This window comes from Podarcis bocagei (genome assembly GCF_964188305.1).
Source record: "Podarcis bocagei genome assembly, chromosome: 3".
Taxonomy (NCBI): domain Eukaryota; kingdom Metazoa; phylum Chordata; class Lepidosauria; order Squamata; family Lacertidae; genus Podarcis; species Podarcis bocagei.
The window spans coordinates 85,920,219-85,937,895 of NC_138127.1; the positions used below are offsets into that span (position 1 = coordinate 85,920,219).

General features: G+C 40.4%; 1 protein-coding gene across 3 annotated transcripts in view; it reads left to right on the forward strand.

Annotated features, from left to right (window-relative positions):
• The window catches only part of UBR2 (ubiquitin protein ligase E3 component n-recognin 2), a 54,963-nt gene that overhangs the window by 34,466 nt on the left and 2,820 nt on the right, over positions 1-17,677 (forward strand). For 2 of the 3 annotated variants that reach the window (XM_081185949.1, XM_081185948.1), the window contains exons 29-46: positions 1-182; positions 674-873; positions 1,370-1,463; positions 2,547-2,708; positions 5,679-5,776; positions 6,013-6,091; positions 7,050-7,198; positions 7,301-7,356; positions 7,647-7,743; positions 9,650-9,717; positions 10,073-10,208; positions 10,512-10,599; positions 11,391-11,521; positions 12,535-12,643; positions 13,253-13,309; positions 14,211-14,288; positions 14,998-15,168; positions 16,531-16,632. In XM_081185949.1, coding sequence (XP_081042075.1) covers positions 1-182; positions 674-873; positions 1,370-1,463; positions 2,547-2,708; positions 5,679-5,776; positions 6,013-6,091; positions 7,050-7,198; positions 7,301-7,356; positions 7,647-7,743; positions 9,650-9,717; positions 10,073-10,208; positions 10,512-10,599; positions 11,391-11,521; positions 12,535-12,643; positions 13,253-13,309; positions 14,211-14,288; positions 14,998-15,168; positions 16,531-16,632 — 2,057 coding nt within the window. Of the gene's footprint in view, positions 183-673; positions 874-1,369; positions 1,464-2,546; positions 2,709-5,678; positions 5,777-6,012; positions 6,092-7,049; positions 7,199-7,300; positions 7,357-7,646; positions 7,744-9,649; positions 9,718-10,072; positions 10,209-10,511; positions 10,600-11,390; positions 11,522-12,534; positions 12,644-13,252; positions 13,310-14,210; positions 14,289-14,997; positions 15,169-16,530; positions 16,633-17,677 lie in introns of those variants that run through there. The other variant, XM_081185950.1, reaches the window with a different exon arrangement.

Here is a 17,677-nt window from a genome sequence, read left to right on the forward strand (position 1 = left end):
AGCACACGAGATAAAGAAAAGGCCGAGAGAAAGAGAAAAGCCGAGATTGCCAGGCTGCGCAGAGAGAAGATCATGGCACAGATGTCTGAGATGCAGCGACACTTCATTGATGAGAACAAAGAGCTCTTCCAGCAGACTATGGATGAACTTGAAACTTCTACCTCCAGAGTGCATGATAATAGGTAAGATGAAAGTGACAAGCAGTGTCTCTCCCTTTGTAGTAGACACTTCACTTTGACATTGTGCAACGGCATTTTCACTCTAGCCGGTGTTTATAATTTCTTAAGCTTGGATCCTAAGAGTGTCATGTGCAAACAGAAGAGTTTCCAATCCAGTGGAGGAGGATGCTGGAAGAAGGACAAGAGAGGAGGGAGCCCTTAAACATCCACAATCACTTCTACCAAAATAATATGAGATGTGCTTGTGTATGCTATGTGCTTTGAATCTAAACACTTTCAAGAGTGCTGCTTTTAACTGTGACACTATGGAGAGCTCCTTAGATTTATTTATTTTTTTAAAAAAGTAGGACTCTTCTTAAAGTTTTCTTAAGGCATATGCTTCATCATATCCAAATTAAAATGTTTGCATTGGCAGCTGCATACGATGAACTGAACTATTGCCTTAGTTTGGAAAACATTCCAGTGAAATACTTACTAATATCATTTGATTCTAGTCCTTCAGTTTCAGATACCAAGCTTACAGCTTTGGGTCCTGAGCAAACTAAAGTGACTGCACAGAGGCAAGTTGTTACCTGTATCTTATGCCAAGAAGAACAGGAGGTTAAGGTGGATAACAGAGCCATGGTGCTGGCAGCATTTGTTCAAAGATCGACAGTCTTGTCTAAAAACAGAAGTAAAGTGATTCCAGATCCTGGTAAGTAGAGGCAATATTGTGATACTGGATATCCATCTTTGTCGTTGTGTGTGATTTCGGTAGGTCTCCTAGATTTGAATAATAACTAGGAAGATTCTGTTCAATGTATGTATTTATATACTGTAGTTTTAATTCTATTAATGTTTAATTGTTTTTAATAGATGTTTTTTCTATGCTTTTGGTGATTCTTGCTTTTATCTGTAAGCCACATCAGGGGAAAAGGCAGGGTGTAAATAAATATATCATCATCATCATCAAATATTTAAAATTACCCTGGTTCTAGCTTAATACATAGGTCTTGGACCACCAGGATTTTCTCAGTGGCTGAGTCTAGTGCATGTGTATTAGCCATGAGCTACATGGGAAATAAATTTTAAATAATTCTTTGATTTAAGATGTTAATTCCTTAATAATTTAAAAGTATTTTCAAAATCGATGTGAGTAAAATTTGCAGTTTTTCCTTCTAATGTTTTTCTTAAAATGTCTTTACATGCAGAAAAATATGATCCATTGTTCATGCACCCGGACCTGTCATGTGGAACATACACTGGTAGCTGTGGACACATTATGCATGCCCACTGCTGGCAAAGGTAACTTTCATTTTAAACATTTAAGAGATGTCAATTTAGCACAGTTTTGCTCTGTGGTCTGATGCACTTGACTAAGTATTCATGTACAGCCACTCAAGTAATTCATGATGTCCCTGCCTGAGAAGTTCACCCCCCTTTTGATCATCTTCCAAAGTCCATGGCTGCATGTTACAGGCCTCATAATGTTTTGGCTCTACGTATAGTGCATATCTGCAGACTGATCAGAAGGTCAGGTGAAGATTAGGGTCACTTTGGGCAGCAGACTGCCTACCTGTTAATGGGGCAGAGAAGAATTTTGAGACACTGGTTTTATTTTGTAACAAATCTCTAACAGGAACAAAGCTTAGGAGCAAGAATTGGATGAAGGGAAGAAAAGGAAATTGACTGACCAATCCGGCAGCAAATACCTTTTACCTATAACCATCCCCACACCAGAAGAATGTTTAAATTTTCTTCGTACAAAAAAGTTTCTGTAGTAAACTCCATTTTGTCTCTATATATTTTAACATTTTGAAGACAAATGTAAAGCATGGCTGAGAGAACACTACATCTTTTTTAAAAATGCTGCAACTTCACTGTTCATTAGCCCGAAATAAATTGAGTTGCTGCAGTCTTGCATAAGAAAAATTAAATTAGGTAAAGAACATTTGCACTCCGTGTCTTACTATTTCCTTTATTCCTCTAACCTTGGTGAAAGGAAACTTATGTGTTTTCTCATCATTCTTCCCAAGGATGTATGCATTCCCGAAGCATATACTAATGTTAGGTTATGTATGCCCAGCTGTTTTTGACCTTGCTCATTGAGCTTATTTCTAAAGATGTGCCCAAATGGAAAGGTTTCGTCGCAGTGAATTCCCATTTTGAGACATGCTTCCTGCTGGTGATACTATTCTTGTATTGAAGTGTCCCATAATTGAGAGGTTCTGTATGCTGCATTTGGCTGGCCAGTACTGCAAACCTTCTAAGAAGGACTTGACACGCTGGAGAAGATGTCTATTGTGTTGATGAAGGCAGCAAAGTAGCGTTCAGTGGTATCTTGTGGAATTCATTTTGCAAAGTTTTAACTTATGCTGCTCTCCATAGGTATTTTGACGCCGTACAAGCAAAAGAGCAAAGGCGACAACAAAGATTACGTGTGCACACAAGTTACGATGTAGAAAATGGTGAATTCCTTTGTCCCCTTTGTGAATGTTTAAGCAACACGGTCATCCCTCTACTTCCTCCCCCAAGGAGTTTGTTTAACAGGTCAGTTACCCTTTCTTAGCTACACTGTTGGTTTGATTAAAAAAAAAACTAGCGCTTCTTTCCTGAAGGATGGGGGGACCACCCAGAACTGATTTTGAGGATCGGTCCCAAGAGCTGCAGGAAAGGAGGGGCGTGTATAGAGGAAAAAATCACCTCTGTTAGTGGATGCTGCTTGTTTGTTCAAAAGATCTGGTGCAAGGGCACAAATTGGATGCAACTCCGGAGAGTGTCTGATAGATGCTGGGTGTGTGCTGTGTTCTCTTTAATGTTGGGGAAACATCAGGTATTCTTAATTTGACATCACAGCTTATTAAAGATTTTTGTGTGGTTATGAAATGCTTAGTAGTCTTGAAATCATTCAGTAGTCTTAACAATCCTAGGCCAATCATCCTGGCAATCTTACTCTCCTTTGAGGAGTATAGTTACAAGGGAATTAGCAGATAGGTATAGAAATGTATGTGTATAAATGTATATGCATATGTATACATTTATATAAAAATAATGTGTAAACAGCAAAGCCAAAGAGGGTATCATTTGGCGTTGATGCCTGCTTTTTATTGTTTTTGTCTGTGTTATAGTAGCCTTGTATTTTTAACTTATTACCTTCTGGGCTGTGTTACATTTTAACATGTGTAGTGGGAGAAAACAGACTGTATTGATTGGAGACTAGATGGGTAGATTGAAGCCTGCGGACACATTCGAGTTCAAGAGTTTTATGATGAAGTGCTGCTGCAATTGTCAGAACTATTAAGCCATGAAGTTGTATCGGTGTTGCCAGCAGAATACTTCTGCTCCCACAACTGGACTTCCCCTTCCTTTCCTTTCCCCAGGATTCCCCACTCCATGCACTCTCAAAACCTGCCCCAGAGGGTTGGGGAAGACTGTGAAGCAGATCCTGGCAACACACAGGGACTGCAGCAGGGAGGAGAAGGAGGAGAAGTCCCATTGCATTAGCACAACTCCCTTTACACAGCTTTGGGATGCAACCATATATATTTAGAAGCCTATTTTATTTTTAAAGCATTTTATCTTAATGTTTAAAAAATGTTGTCCATTAAGGGCAACATTAATGCTTTATGTTGTCACAGATTACTGTGATATCTCTTAACATACGTAGTCCTAACGTATCATTGGTGCTCTGTTGTAAAAGTTGTGCATGCTTTCAGCTTGTTTTGGTTTGCCCTAGCAAAAGCTGCAAAAGATTGGCAAAGCAAAGTCACACGTGGCAAAACCTTAGCGCTGATAGGTAAACATCAGTAATCATATGCTTAATAGGTCAGAGAGCTGCATTAAAAGATTTGCTGTGCCAGAGTAGAATCCGTCACACTCGCCCTCTAATCCTTATGACATAGTTGTTGTTTTTCTTCTTCTGTTGAATACTGGCTTCTGCATGATGGCCACAGGAAATACTTTTGGAGAAACTGATACTAAGTCTCCTGAGGAAACAGCTCTTAACATAATCCATTTGATTTCTGATAGTAATTGTGGCGATCACATAGGGTCCCCGGATGATTAACGGTCTATTGATCCCTGTGCCACCACTGTGCTCGCTTCTCCGCTGCCACCAACCCGTTACTCTCTGGTAAAACACTGAGTCCAGACAGTTGTTAAAAGTGAACCAAAAAACAAGTTTATTTTACAAACATTAACAAGTTTATGGTTTCTCAGATAATATTCCTGTCAGTAACTTAACTTTAGTTTCTTTACCGGCCTATACCTTCCTAATACCTTCTGCCTGATTATCTCAACTGTTTGACTGACTCCTCTTAACAAATTCACTCCCTTTCTCGCACCAGACTAGCCCAACCCACAGACTTATCTTCTCTGTCTCGTCTAACTCCAGACTGTCTTCTCAACCACCCTAACTCTAGCTCTCTCTCTCCAAAAAAAACCTCTGTGCTTAAACCTTATACACAGTTAACTCTGCCCCTTGAGTTCTCATTGGTTAGTCATTTTACAATTAGTTAACCCTTTCCTTATGAACCCAGTATGATGTCACGCACCTAGGAGGGCAAACGCCACAGGAATCCATTGTGTTTTCTGCCTCCAAGTCTGAGATACAACATGTTTAACAACTAGTAGTGGTGGTTCAGAGAAAAAACAAAATGGGTTAGATTCAGACCTGCTGTGACTTGGAACTAGCAGATACACCCACTGGAGAAAGGAGAGGAGCATTTGATTTGATTTTTGCTATTCCCTTTCCTGCACCACCTTCCATCTTGTTCCATAGTATGGGACCCATCTGCAGGAAACATGGGGGTCTTCAGGGCAAAGGGGGAATTGGCAAAAACCAACCTCTCTCTCTCTTCTGCCCATGGAAGCATCCATTTAGCAGAGTTCTTCATGCACCTATAGATCCAACCCAAGATATTTATAAATGCTAGTATTAATTTATACTGGTATATGAAAGCCTGGAGTGGTCATTTCACAGAATCATAGTTGGAAGGGACCCGAAGGGTCATCTAGTCCAACCCTCTCCAATGCAGGAATGTCAGCTAAAGCACCCATGGCTGATGGCCAGCCAACCTGTGCTTAAAAACCTCCAAGGAAGGAAAGTCCACAACCTCCTGAGGGAGTCTGTTGCATCGGCAAGTTCTTCCTGATGTTTAGTCAGAATCTCCTTTCTTGTAACTTGAATTCTCCATTGATTCGGGTCCTACCCTCCGGAGCAGGAGAAAACAAGCTTGCTCAGTCTCCTCTTCTCGAGGCTAAAAACATACCCAATTCCATCAGCTGTTCCTCATAATGCTTGGTTTCAGACCATTGATTTCCTACCACTGGTTGCATTGTGTCTCTTGTTCACCTTCTAGCAGAGTTATGCAAGAGCATGATAGAAAAACAATTCAGGAAACTGGTAGGGAATGGAATGGAAGTGCATTGCCTCTCTCTTCCTGTCCCAGAGTTCTTGAATTGGTGAGGAAATCACCTGTGGGAATGCCCTGCTCATATGTATATGTTTGTTCTTGACAGGTTAGATTTTTCAAGTCAACAAAATCTTGCTCAGTGGATAAGAACAATATCTCAGCAAATCAAAGCATTGTGTATGCTTCGAGATCAGGAAAGTGCTAGTAAGTGAATTCTGCTTACATTATCACACTTCTCAGGAAAAGGTGGTGAAAAATAGTGTGTTTGCTGTTCAGGTTCAAGGGATTTTTCCTTTTGGGTGTCTAATTGGCAATGAGACTGTTCTGATGGTCTCTCTGTTGGCAAGAGTGCTTTTTTTCTACAGTTTGTAGAGTGCAGACATCATGAACAATAGTATTAACATGACAGTAAAGTAATGTATCATTTGCTTACCTTTCAGGTAAACCTTCTTGTAGTAGCTCAGAAAAAATGGATGAACTGCAACTACCTGAAGGGTTTAGACCAGAGTTCCAACCAAAGTATGTATCTGTTTATTAATAATGAACTTCAAATTGTCCTGCTACCAATTTAAATACACTTTGTTCAGCACTAGCAGGCCAGGGGCATGTAAGAACTCTTTTATAAGCTACAAGACAAAATATACACATTTTGGCATTTTTAATTATAAAATGCATGTGGTGTTCATAACATTTACAGAAGCCAAATGGATATGATGTGAGTTTCTTGACTTGTCTTTTATTTTAGGATGAGCAACTGTGGTTGAAAAAAAAGCAAAACATCCAGACACTGGGTGATATCCGGTGTTAGTCATACTCAAAGTAGATTATTTTATTTTCAGTGGGTATATTCTGTGTATGCCTGACATGGGATATCACCCAATGTTGTGTGTGTGCAGAAGGAGATTCAGTTCAGAATCCTGATACTTAGATTTGCAATAAATCTAAATATTGATTTAAGTTCAGGCTAAAAATAGTGTGCAGTGGAGAGTGATAAAAGCACTCTGGAATACTTTGCAAAGGTTTTCAGTTGGTTGGAAACCTAGGTCCAACAGCTGAGGATAACTTATCATTAAGGATGTTTAGTTTTACTTTACATAAATGAATAAAATTGCCATCTAACAACAACAAAAATTAGCAAAAAGAGCATAGCCAAGATTACTCCAGATTATAAATTAATTGTCCTTATCCCTTTTGGCACAACAGTATCACCAAATCAATGGACTTTTGCAGTATTTATTCACAGTGAATACAGTGAGCAAGAGGTGTTCTGAAAAATGCTGTTTAAAACCTTCCTAAACTCTGAGATCCAAATAAACAAGGATGGCAGATAATGTAAAGGGCACATTAGCTGGGACAGACTCTGTGTCTAGGGCATGCTTGACCTTTTAGACTAGGAATGTATTCCAGCCAATGTGTAGCTTCTCAAAATCATGCTTTAAACTTGTAGTTAATAGTATGTGTTCTTCACATATTTAAGGAATCCGTATTCTGAAAGCATTAAGGAAATGCTGAAAACATTTGGCACTGCAACATACAAAGTGGGCCTGAAGGTTCACCCCAATGAAGACGATCTACGTGTACCTATAATGTGCTGGGGCAGTTGTGCATATACAATACAAACAATAGGTAACAAATTTACCATTCGTTAAAATGTCGGCGCTCAGGGGAGCAAGATCCATTTAGGTGTTCTGCTACTCTCACTTAACTTATTATTTTTGCCCTCCACAGAACGGATTTTAGCAGATGAAGAGAAACCATTATTTGGACACTTATCTTGCAGACAGGTACGATGTGCCGACCAGCTAAGGCTAAAGCACTGAGGGATAAGTAGAGATAGTGAAGTTATAACTTTAACTTATTTTGGATCCCCTGTAGTTTTAGAAAAATAGCCATCTATTACAAAATAACCACCTGTTACAGATTATTAATATGTGTCACCTCCACAATTTCAGCAAAGCAAGGAATTTTCCAAAGGGCTTAATTTTCATTGAACAGCGTGAAGGAACGAGGTTTGCTTTTGTCTGCCCCTTTGTTTGCTGTACTTGCTTGCAACTGTGGTTATGTCCTCTTCCAGGATGACTGCCTTACTTCGTTGACGAGATTTGCAGCTGCACACTGGGCAGTTTCTTCACTCTCGGCAGTACAGGGTCACTTTGGCAGGCTTTTCTCATGTAAGTTCAAGATCACAGTAATTCTTCTCAATTTCAGAATTATGACAGAGAAACCAAACTTGAAGAAAAGCTTGTGCGTTCTTAAATAACATTTTGGATCCATAATTATGAAATTCTACTCAATATGGATCCAGAGTAGATTCCAGTGTATAGTTAGCAGAGTAAAAACTTAAACTCGTTTCAAGAGTCCCAAAAAATAGACCAGAGGCAATTATATTTCATCCAGCAGAGCTTTACTGCTACTAAAGGCAAATGAGCTTAATGGTCACAAATCCATTACATTCGGGATTGGCACTTTCCATAAGAAATCCAGTTGCAGCAGGCTTAACTTAAACTTATAATAACTTATAATAAGTGTAAAGCTTAACACTATATACAGAACACTACACCAGAAGGAAGAGAGATAGAAAGCGAAAGTGAAGCCCAGGCTCCTTCTGGCCTTACATTTATAGTCAGCATGACCCTTGACAGAAGACAGAACAGAACCAGTTTAGGCCATCTGTACTCAGTTTCTCTGAAGGAATAACCCAAACGTCATGAACCTTCTGTTTGTTTGTTTCTTTCACACAGAGAAGCTTCCAGAACCCTCTTGAATTAATTAGAATAGGAAAGATCTCTACACATCAGATCAATACTTTCTGCACTAAGAAATGCAAACTGACAAGATAGGCTTCCCCTCAATCAGCATGTTGCTGATTTAAATTGCATGAGACCATTAGTCCACCTATCCAAGGACAGTGTCTAACCCACCTGGCTGATAGTCTTCCAAGTGGATGTGCTGTGTCTTCCTGAGACAAGTTACAGATAGGTAGCCGTGTTGGTCTGCCATAGTCAAAAAATAAAAAAATTCCTTCCAGTAGCACCTTAAAGACCAACTAAGTTAGTTCTTGGTATGAGCTTTTGTGTGTATGCACACTTCTTCAGATACACTGAAACAGAAGTTGCCAGATCCTTCTATATAGTGAGAAGGTGGGGAGGGGTATTACTCAGAAGGGTGGTGGGAATGGGAGATTGGCAGATAGTCTAACATTGTGTATGCCATCAAATGCCAACAGTGTCCTTCAGCTCTCTATATTGGACAAACAGGCCAAACCTTACGCCAAAGAATAAATGGACATAAATCTGACATCAAGAATCACAAAACAGAGAAACCAGTAGGAGAACACTTCAATCTCCCAGGACATTCTATACAAGATCTCAAAGTAGCTGTTTTACTACAAAGGAATTTCAGAAATAGACTGGAAAGAGAAGCTGCTGAATTGCAACTCATTACCAAACTTAAAACCATGGAGAGACCTGGTCTGAACAAAGACATTGTATTCTTATCTCATTATACATGACTAAGCCATTTTTCACCTTCTCACCCCTTGCCTTTTCCTGTAAGACCTATTGCAGTCGTTAAGAGTCGTCAACAGGCTCATCTCAGCTATCTGCCAATCTCCCATTCCCACCACCCTTCTGAGTAATACCCCTCCCCACCTTCTCACTATATAGAAGGATCTGGCAACTTCTGTTTCAGTGTATCTGAAGAAGTGTGCATGCACACGAAAGCTCATACCAAGAACTAACTTAGTTGGTCTTTAAGGTGCTACTGGAAGGAATTTTTTTATTTTTCCTGAGACAAAGCATTATTGTCCATAGCTGAGTGTTTCTTCATGGTAACTGTGGTCCATATTTTGAAAGTTTCATCCACTGAAGGTAATACTGGGGACTTGAGTAATAGCCATTGATTTCTGAGTGTGACTTAGGTGTATTATCACCCACTAAATCTACTTCAGACTCAGCAATGCTACTCTGAAGCTCAGGTGCCATTAGATAGGTTAGAAAACAGTCTACAGTTTCAGAAATTAAATGTAGAATAATAAAATTCTGACATCAGGAACCATTTTGTATTTTAAATATCCAGCGCTGGTGCCTAATGAAAAAAGTGGGAATCTTGCTTGCATTCTTGATATCGACATGTTTCATTTATTGGTAAGTACCTTTATAAATTCTGACAGTGCTGCAATCCTGTATGCCATATATCATTAGCTTAACTTTTGGAAAGAAAGTCCTGCGCACTGGAAATAATGTCTAGCAAAATATTTTTATGAAAAACAGCAGAAAAGAAAGGTTGCAGGTCAGAGTCTCGCAACAGGAAGTAAATACTTGATGTATGAGTGACTTTTCCTTTGGTTTACTGAAGTAGTGGGTCAGTAGTTAACATTGTTGCTTTATGTAAGGATGCTGAAAAGATGGCTTTGCGGGATTGGGTTAAGCAGACGTAAATGGGGAATGGATGAGAGAATTCAATCGTTCTGTCTCTTATAGATTTTCCCCTTGTCTACAGGTGTGCTTGGTGCTCTCTTTCCCTGCTGTACACAGTCAGGATTTTTCAGGAGTTAGTCTTGGTACTGGAGATATTCATATCTTCCACCTTGTTACTATGGCACATATTGTACAAATAATGCTTACCTCATCCACAGGTAATGTGTTCTGTTTAAAGTTATGCTGATTTGTGCATGAAGGGAAACTGGAGAAGGGAAGAGAAATAATTATGGCTTCTTGGGCAAAATAATGGTTAACCGTGAAGCAGGTGTATATTGTGATAGTTGCGGTTATGCTTTATGAAACGAAAAGCATAGCTCCAGTGCAACTTTTTGTTAATGCTACTATGTTCTTGTTATATAGATTTAGCAAGTTTTCAAATTGCACAAGGTTCTCTGGTGAAGCATCCACAACTGTGGTCACTACAATTAGGTTTAGACTTACTTTGTTCACTTTTTCAGAAGAAAATGGCATGGACCAAGAAAATCCTACTGGTGAAGAAGAAGCAGTTCTTGCTTTGCATAAATGTATTGGCCGGTATGCAGGAAGGTAAAATCATAACTTTTGGTGCAGCCTTTCCATACATTGTTCTACTTCACTTACCTTCTCCAAGCTTATTATATGTGGAAGCTCATTTCTTATTCTCCAGAGGTGGAGCCACATGGAGAAAACTCTCTGCTGGCTATTTCAGATAAGCTCTGATGAGCAGGCAGTCTTTCAGGTGTTCTGGTTTAGGGCTTGAAAGACCCCAATGTTGGGCTCGAACCCACGACGCCAGAGATTGAGAGTCTCATGTTCTACCAAATGAGCTCAGGGCTAGCTCAGTGACATGATACTGCTTTACATGTATAATGTAGATGGGGCCTTAGTTACTGTGGGGTTATTAAAGATGTGGGGGGGTAGCCCTGGGACTGAACAGGCAATAGTGTTTTGACTTTGAATCTACTTTAAAAAACAATGAAGTCAGAAGATTTGGGGTGGAATCCAATTGGTGCCCTTGCACTCGTTTCACCCAGTGAAAGCTTTCACTAATGGAAAATAAAGGAATATTATTATTATATTGCTGATTTTCCTGTATCACCTCGACTCCACAGCACCCCTAAAACAGCTCTACAGAATTTGGAGACATTCCAGAACAGGGCCCTGCTATCCCATTAGCAAAGGCATCCGCTGGATAAATAGTCATTCTGTGAGCACAAGGGCACCAGTTGGATCACACCCTTTATTTCCCTGCCGGGGCACTTAATTGATGAAATGCAAAATCAATTAAATGTTTGTGGCCTTTTGTGTAACTTTTAAGATTGATTTCACAAAAATTCTATATCTGTTTTTATTCTTAGTGCCTTCAAAGAAATGTCCTCTGGATGGCATCTATGGAGAAGTATAAAAGCTGGGATCATGCCTTTTCTGAGGTGCTCTGCTATGTTCTTCCACTATTTAAATGGTGTTCCAGTACCACCAGAATTGCAAGGTATAAAATCAGTTAGCCACTTTGAAGCAATAATGTGAGTGGCTGGTGAAGTGTAATTTTAAACACTAAAGAATGAATTGCAGCTTTGTATATTCAGTATTATAACTAATTTGTCTTGAAAATGGAAGTGAGGTGTAATGTGATTTTCTAGGCAGTGCAGTAGTGGATAATTAAATTTTGGATAGCTTACACTTGTGAACAAAATATGAATTAAATAAGGAACAAAAATGAAAAACAATAACCTTGCAGAATTACCATACCAGGTGTAAAGAGCTAAATATAAACTAAAGTGGCTCAAATCCAGAGAACATTAATTGTGCTTAAGTGCCATTAAAATAAATAGCTTGTCATGACTAATTTTATGTCCCATTAATTTCAAGGGGACTTCAGTTGGGCTTTGCATGTGGGCCTATTAGTTTACCCTTGGTTGTTGCTATATTTCGCTAATTCAGTTCATCTCATTGGAAATATGGGTTCTTTTACCTGCACATCTTACAATATGATACATATCCTCTACCAACAATCCCCTTGCACATTCTACATAGGACAGACAGGTCAGCTTCTGCACAGAGCCTCTATGCAAACCATTGGAGGGAATTTTCAATCACAAAATAGTCTGTAACCAACCTTAAGGTGATCATGCTGGAAAAGGGAAACTGCAATATGAAACTGCTGAATCACAACAATGTATATACCTGTAACTCAGGATGTCATTTAATGCATCTCTTTGAGGTCTGCCCCCCTCCCCAGCAGTATATAAATTTTATGAACTGAATAAATAAAAGCATCTAGCGACGCAAACTGTAGTCCATGAAAGCTTATTCCCTCTTAAATGTTAGTCTACTGCAGCACAAAGCATAACTATTTTTGTGGAATCTTAAAGACTGCAAAATGGCTACTTCTCCGGAAATTATACACGTGCGTACATGTGTGTTTGGGGATTTCCTTACAGATGATTGATTCATCTAACCATCATCATAATATATCTTTCTTTTTTCTCTCTCCCGTTGCAGTCAGCGGGGCAAACCAGTTTGAACATTTATGTAGCTATCTCTCTTTGCCAAACAACCTCGTTTGCCTTTTTCAAGAAAACAGCAAAATTACAGATACGCTAGTTGAAAGGTGGGAATGATATTTATTATTTCAATTTAAATAAATATACAGTGGAAAAACACCTTTTTTTGCAGAGCGTTTATATCAGATGACAGAACTAGCAGTGTGTGCATTTGGAGACAACCTGATAGTTAAACATTATAAATCACTGTGCCAGCAGACACATGCTTATTTAAAATAGTGCAGGGCAGCAATTGCACTGTCCTGTGCTGTTACAGGCAAATGTGAGTATTTTGCATCACACAGCTATAAGGATTGGTACTACCTCATTGCATTGAGGTATAGTTCCCAAATGCAAGATCTTGGAGATAGCTATCATTCTAATGGTGGCATACAGCTGTTGCAAGATTTTGTGATGGGGTTGCAATAGACAGCCTATACCACAGGAGATCTCCTCCCCAACCCCCCAATATGTGAAATCTTCTGCTGCTGTTGGAATGCTAAAAGCTGTTTTTGAGAAATTTCACAGCATTAAGAGTATTTAAATTACAACGGGTTTGATCCAGAGATGCCCTTTCGCAAATGGAAATTCTGGATGCAGGATCTGGAATCATGTAGTTCTCAGTTGGCTCCTACAAGAATGAACCCTAACCTTCCCGCCCCCCTTTCCATTAACAGCTGGTGTAATAATGATGAAGTAAAAAGATACCTGCAAGGTCAGAGACAAGCCATAAGGTAAGTAAGAGAAAACCAGCAGGAGGGAAAGATTCAGGGGTGTGTAAGACATGCTGCTCACCCCTGTTTTATCTGTGAATGGGGCAGACTGCAAGTCTGCCACATCCCTTTTGGCCTTTAGTTGGAGTTTGTTCATAGGCTGTGTGGGTACCCCATCCTCCCCCTACCCTGCTTCTTACATTGTAGGTCCAGTTAGCCTAATTAGCTGTTTTCTTAAAAGGGAGTGTATAAATCCATGATGGAGTTTCTAGTGCTAGAGTAAGGGGATTGCATACAGTGATGCCGTCCTTGAAAGAAGCCTACCAATGTGGGAACATGATCGGAAAAGTTCATCAGCTGAATGAGCAGACAAGTATCAGTCCCATTGGTGCTTCCCTCTTCCTAATAGTTACCATACCTTCCTATTGCTCTTTTCTACTGCATGCCTCTGTTTGCTATCTCATTTACATCTTTCCAGTGTTTTTGTTGCCTGTCCTGATGCAGATAATGACAGATTGAAATTGAAGCCCGATTGAAATAAGGCCAGGTCATTCATTTCTGCCAAGCATGTTTGAATGTGGGCAGCCACCACCTTCTCAGGCCCCTTGCCCAGGAAGGAGATATTTGTGACTGGGCAGTAGTTGTTGCATACCCTTGCGTCTGGGGAAGGTAGTCTTCAGGCGTGGCTGTATCATCGCCTCCTTCAGAGCAGCAGGAACTGCCCCCTCCCACAAAAAGGCAAGGGTCACCCAAGCTGATCTCACTAGGCTTGTAGTTAAAGGTCTTTCAATAATAAAAAATTGTCAATACTACATAATAGCTTAACAGTGAATCCAAATGTACAGTAATAGATCAAACTGTTTACATACCGAAGCCAAGTTTGAAATGTATTAATGTGTATTATTGGTTCGTTTCATTTTAGCTACCCGCGAGAATCTAACAAATTAATAGACCTTCCCGATGATTACAGTAGCCTCATCAATCAAGCTTCTAACTTTTCGTAAGTCTTATGCAATTCCTTATGACCACCTTGATTTTTATTGAAATAATTCTGAAACCAGGCTGCAGCTCAGCGACAGGATATATAACCTTTGCAGTCCTTGGCATCTTCAGTTGAAGGGGTTCTTAAAGTTTTGAAAAAGTTGAAAGTTTTATTAAAACTTTCATGAATGCTTTGTTCAGCTCCTCACTTTCTGTAACCTTAAAAATACTAAACACATTTTACATGTTTTTAAATTTTCAAAATAAAGGCTTGGGCCCAAATGTGCTCTCCATGGGCAAAAGGGGATTTCTCGATTTGTTGTGAAAGAGGTATCAAATAGTGCTTTATCTTCTGCTCTTGCTTATGTGAGGTGCATTGTTGCTTAGCTTCTCCCCCCTCCATGAGCAAAAAGGCATTTCGGCTCACAAGAGGCATCTCCCTGTGCCCCAACTCCAGTCTCTTCCCATTCTCCCTCCCTGCTGGATCCTGTCCTGTTTCAGAGGTTCTTCCATACTCAAGGATCAGCTTTTGTGAGGAGGGGAAAGTGATGACAGCAGGAAGCAGTTAGGAGAAGGGAGTTAGAAAATCTCATTGCCTGAGTGAAGTTCCATTCACTCGTCTTTGGATCCAAGACATGAACTAAATGGAGTATATTATAATAGTCACAGTGAAACTTACCCAAGTAGATATTAAATATAAATGTCACATCTTTTTGTTTCTTACAAAGGTGTCCGAAGTCAGGTGGTGATAAAAGTAGAGCACCAACGTTGTGCCTTGTATGTGGGACCATGTTGTGTTCTCAGAGCTACTGTTGTCAAACAGAGCTGGAAGGAGAAGACGTAGGAGCCTGTACTGCACATACGTTTATCTGTGGCTCTGGAGTAGGAATTTTTCTCAGGTAAGAGGGTGGTTGCACTTGAATAGTTCCAATGGACAGTCACACCTCTCCCACAGCGAGAGGAGACTTAAGTTGTAGGATTTGTTTTTAATGATAATAAGGTAATATATTAAATATATCCCGCCCATCTGCCTGGGTTTCCCCAGCCACTCTGGGCGGCTCCCAACAGAGTATTATAAAAGTCAGATAGTTGTTTATTTCCTTGACATCTGGTGGGAGGGCGTTCCACAGGGCGGGCACCACTACCGAGAAGGCCCTCTGCCTGGTTTCATGTAACTTGGCTTCTCACAGTGAGCGAACCATGAGAAGGCCCTCGGCACTGGACCTCAGTGTCCAGGCAGAATGATGGAGGTGCAGACGCTCCTTCAGGTATACTTGGCCGAGGCCATTTAGGGCTTTAAAGGTCAGCACCAACACTTTGAATTGTGCTTCGAAACGTACTGGGAGCCAATGTAGGTCTTTCAGGACCAGTGTAATAGTAATAATAATTTATTTGATTCAGACCCTCTCTGGCTGAGGCTGGGCTCAGAGCGGATAACATCATAAAAACAACACAATACGCATAAAAACAGACATCAGTTAATTAAAATACATCTTAAAATTAATTCAGACAAGTTAAAATCTGGGCAGGTGGCAATTATCAGGTTGTAACTCAGAGAGGTTGATACTTGCCAGGGGCAACTGTTTCCACTGATCATACAAGGACCTGTGAGCGGGTTGGGGGCCTCCTTCAGGCTTGTTTTATACAAAGGAAAGTAAATCAAACTGCATCCTGCCCAAAGGCCTGGCGGAATGGCTCCGTCTTGCAGGCCCTGCGGAAAGATGTCAAATCCCGCAGGGCCCTGGTCTCTTGTGGGAAAGCGTTCCACCAGGCTGGAGCCACAGCCTAAAAGGCCCTGGCTCTAGTCAAAGCCAGTCTAATTTCCCTGGGGCCCAGGATCTTCAAGGTGTTGTTAGCAGTTGTTATGTGGTCTTGGCCGCTCCCAGTCACCAATCTAGCTGCCACATTCTGGATTAGTTGCAGTTTCCATGTCACCTTCAAAGGTAGCCCCACATAGAGCACATTGCAATAGTCCAAGCGGGAGATAATCAGAGCATTCACTCTGGCAAGACAGTCCGCAGGCAGATAGGGTCTCGGAGCTGGTAGGCAGCTGCCCTGGACACAGAATTGACCTGCGCATTCACTCTGCACTCATCTCACGCAGCTGCTCATTGAGGAGGCACAGGCTGTGGTTCTGTGAAAATGCCTCATTTCTTCTGCTTTTGATGAACTTTAACCTCTAATTGCTGGTGGGATTATTGATTTAAGAGACATACGGAGTTACATTAACCAGGACGTCCTCTTTTGTGTGATCTTTTCAGAGTACGGGAGTGTCAAGTGCTATTCTTAGCTGGAAAAACAAAGGGCTGCTTCTATGCTCCTCCTTACCTTGACGACTATGGAGAAACGGATCAGGGACTCAGGTAGCTTTCCGTATTCTGTGTTGTATTTGTTTCGATTGTTTCCAAAAAACAAAACAAACAACCTATGTTGCCAGAACTAAGGAAAAACACCGTGATGGTGAACCCCATGAAACCATCAATAAAGTTATATTAATTTTCAAAGTTAATCGCAGTTCTGTGAAATAGACCCATTTCACAAAAATGGACTTCCATGAGGTCATTTAAATTGTTACTAGTTAATAAGGATGGCCACTGTTGCCATAGCTTCTAGATGTCAGGTGCATATGGAAATATAATTTCTAGAGTTGAATCCGGTAGTGTGAAGTCACTGCAAGTTTTGAACAAAAAGTTAAGCATCCAGTCAGTGAATCCTGTTGCCGGATGCCCTTCAAACTGAAGCTTGAGGGCACTGCTTAATGTGCAGATGTTGTTAATATCATGTGGGAGCATCATGGAAACTCTACGCTGGCTAAACTCTACAGCAAGGGTAGCCAACATTGTGCCCTCCAGATGTTGTTGGACTACAGTTCCCATGATCCATGGCCATTGACCATATTGGCTGGGGCTGGTGCAAGCTTCAATCTACCTGTGCTCTACATTATTATTATTATTATTATTATTATTATTATTATTATTATTATTATTACTACTACTAAATGTACCAGAACCTTTTGTCTTATGGTGCCAGCCTCATGGGAACTGGGCAAGTCTTATTTGGTGTTTGGCCCGCAAAATGTGTAGTTTGGGGAACAACGAAGGTCTGAAGAAGCATAGATTTCCCCAAGGATTAAGTACCAGTTGCATATGGGAAGCTAATTGGAATTAGGAAAAAAGCATCAATCTCTGCCTGCCTCATCTAGTTCGGATAAAGAAGACTTAACATTCTATATACCACATCTTGAGTATTCAAACTGCTTCATGTACATTATCTAATTCAGGTGCGGACAGACTTCTGGCTTGTGGGATCTGCTTTGGGGTTGTTTTGTTTTTTGAAACCCCAAGATCCACCAGCCAGAGCCAAGTGCAAAATATACACCAAGATAAAAACATACACTTAAATATTTCT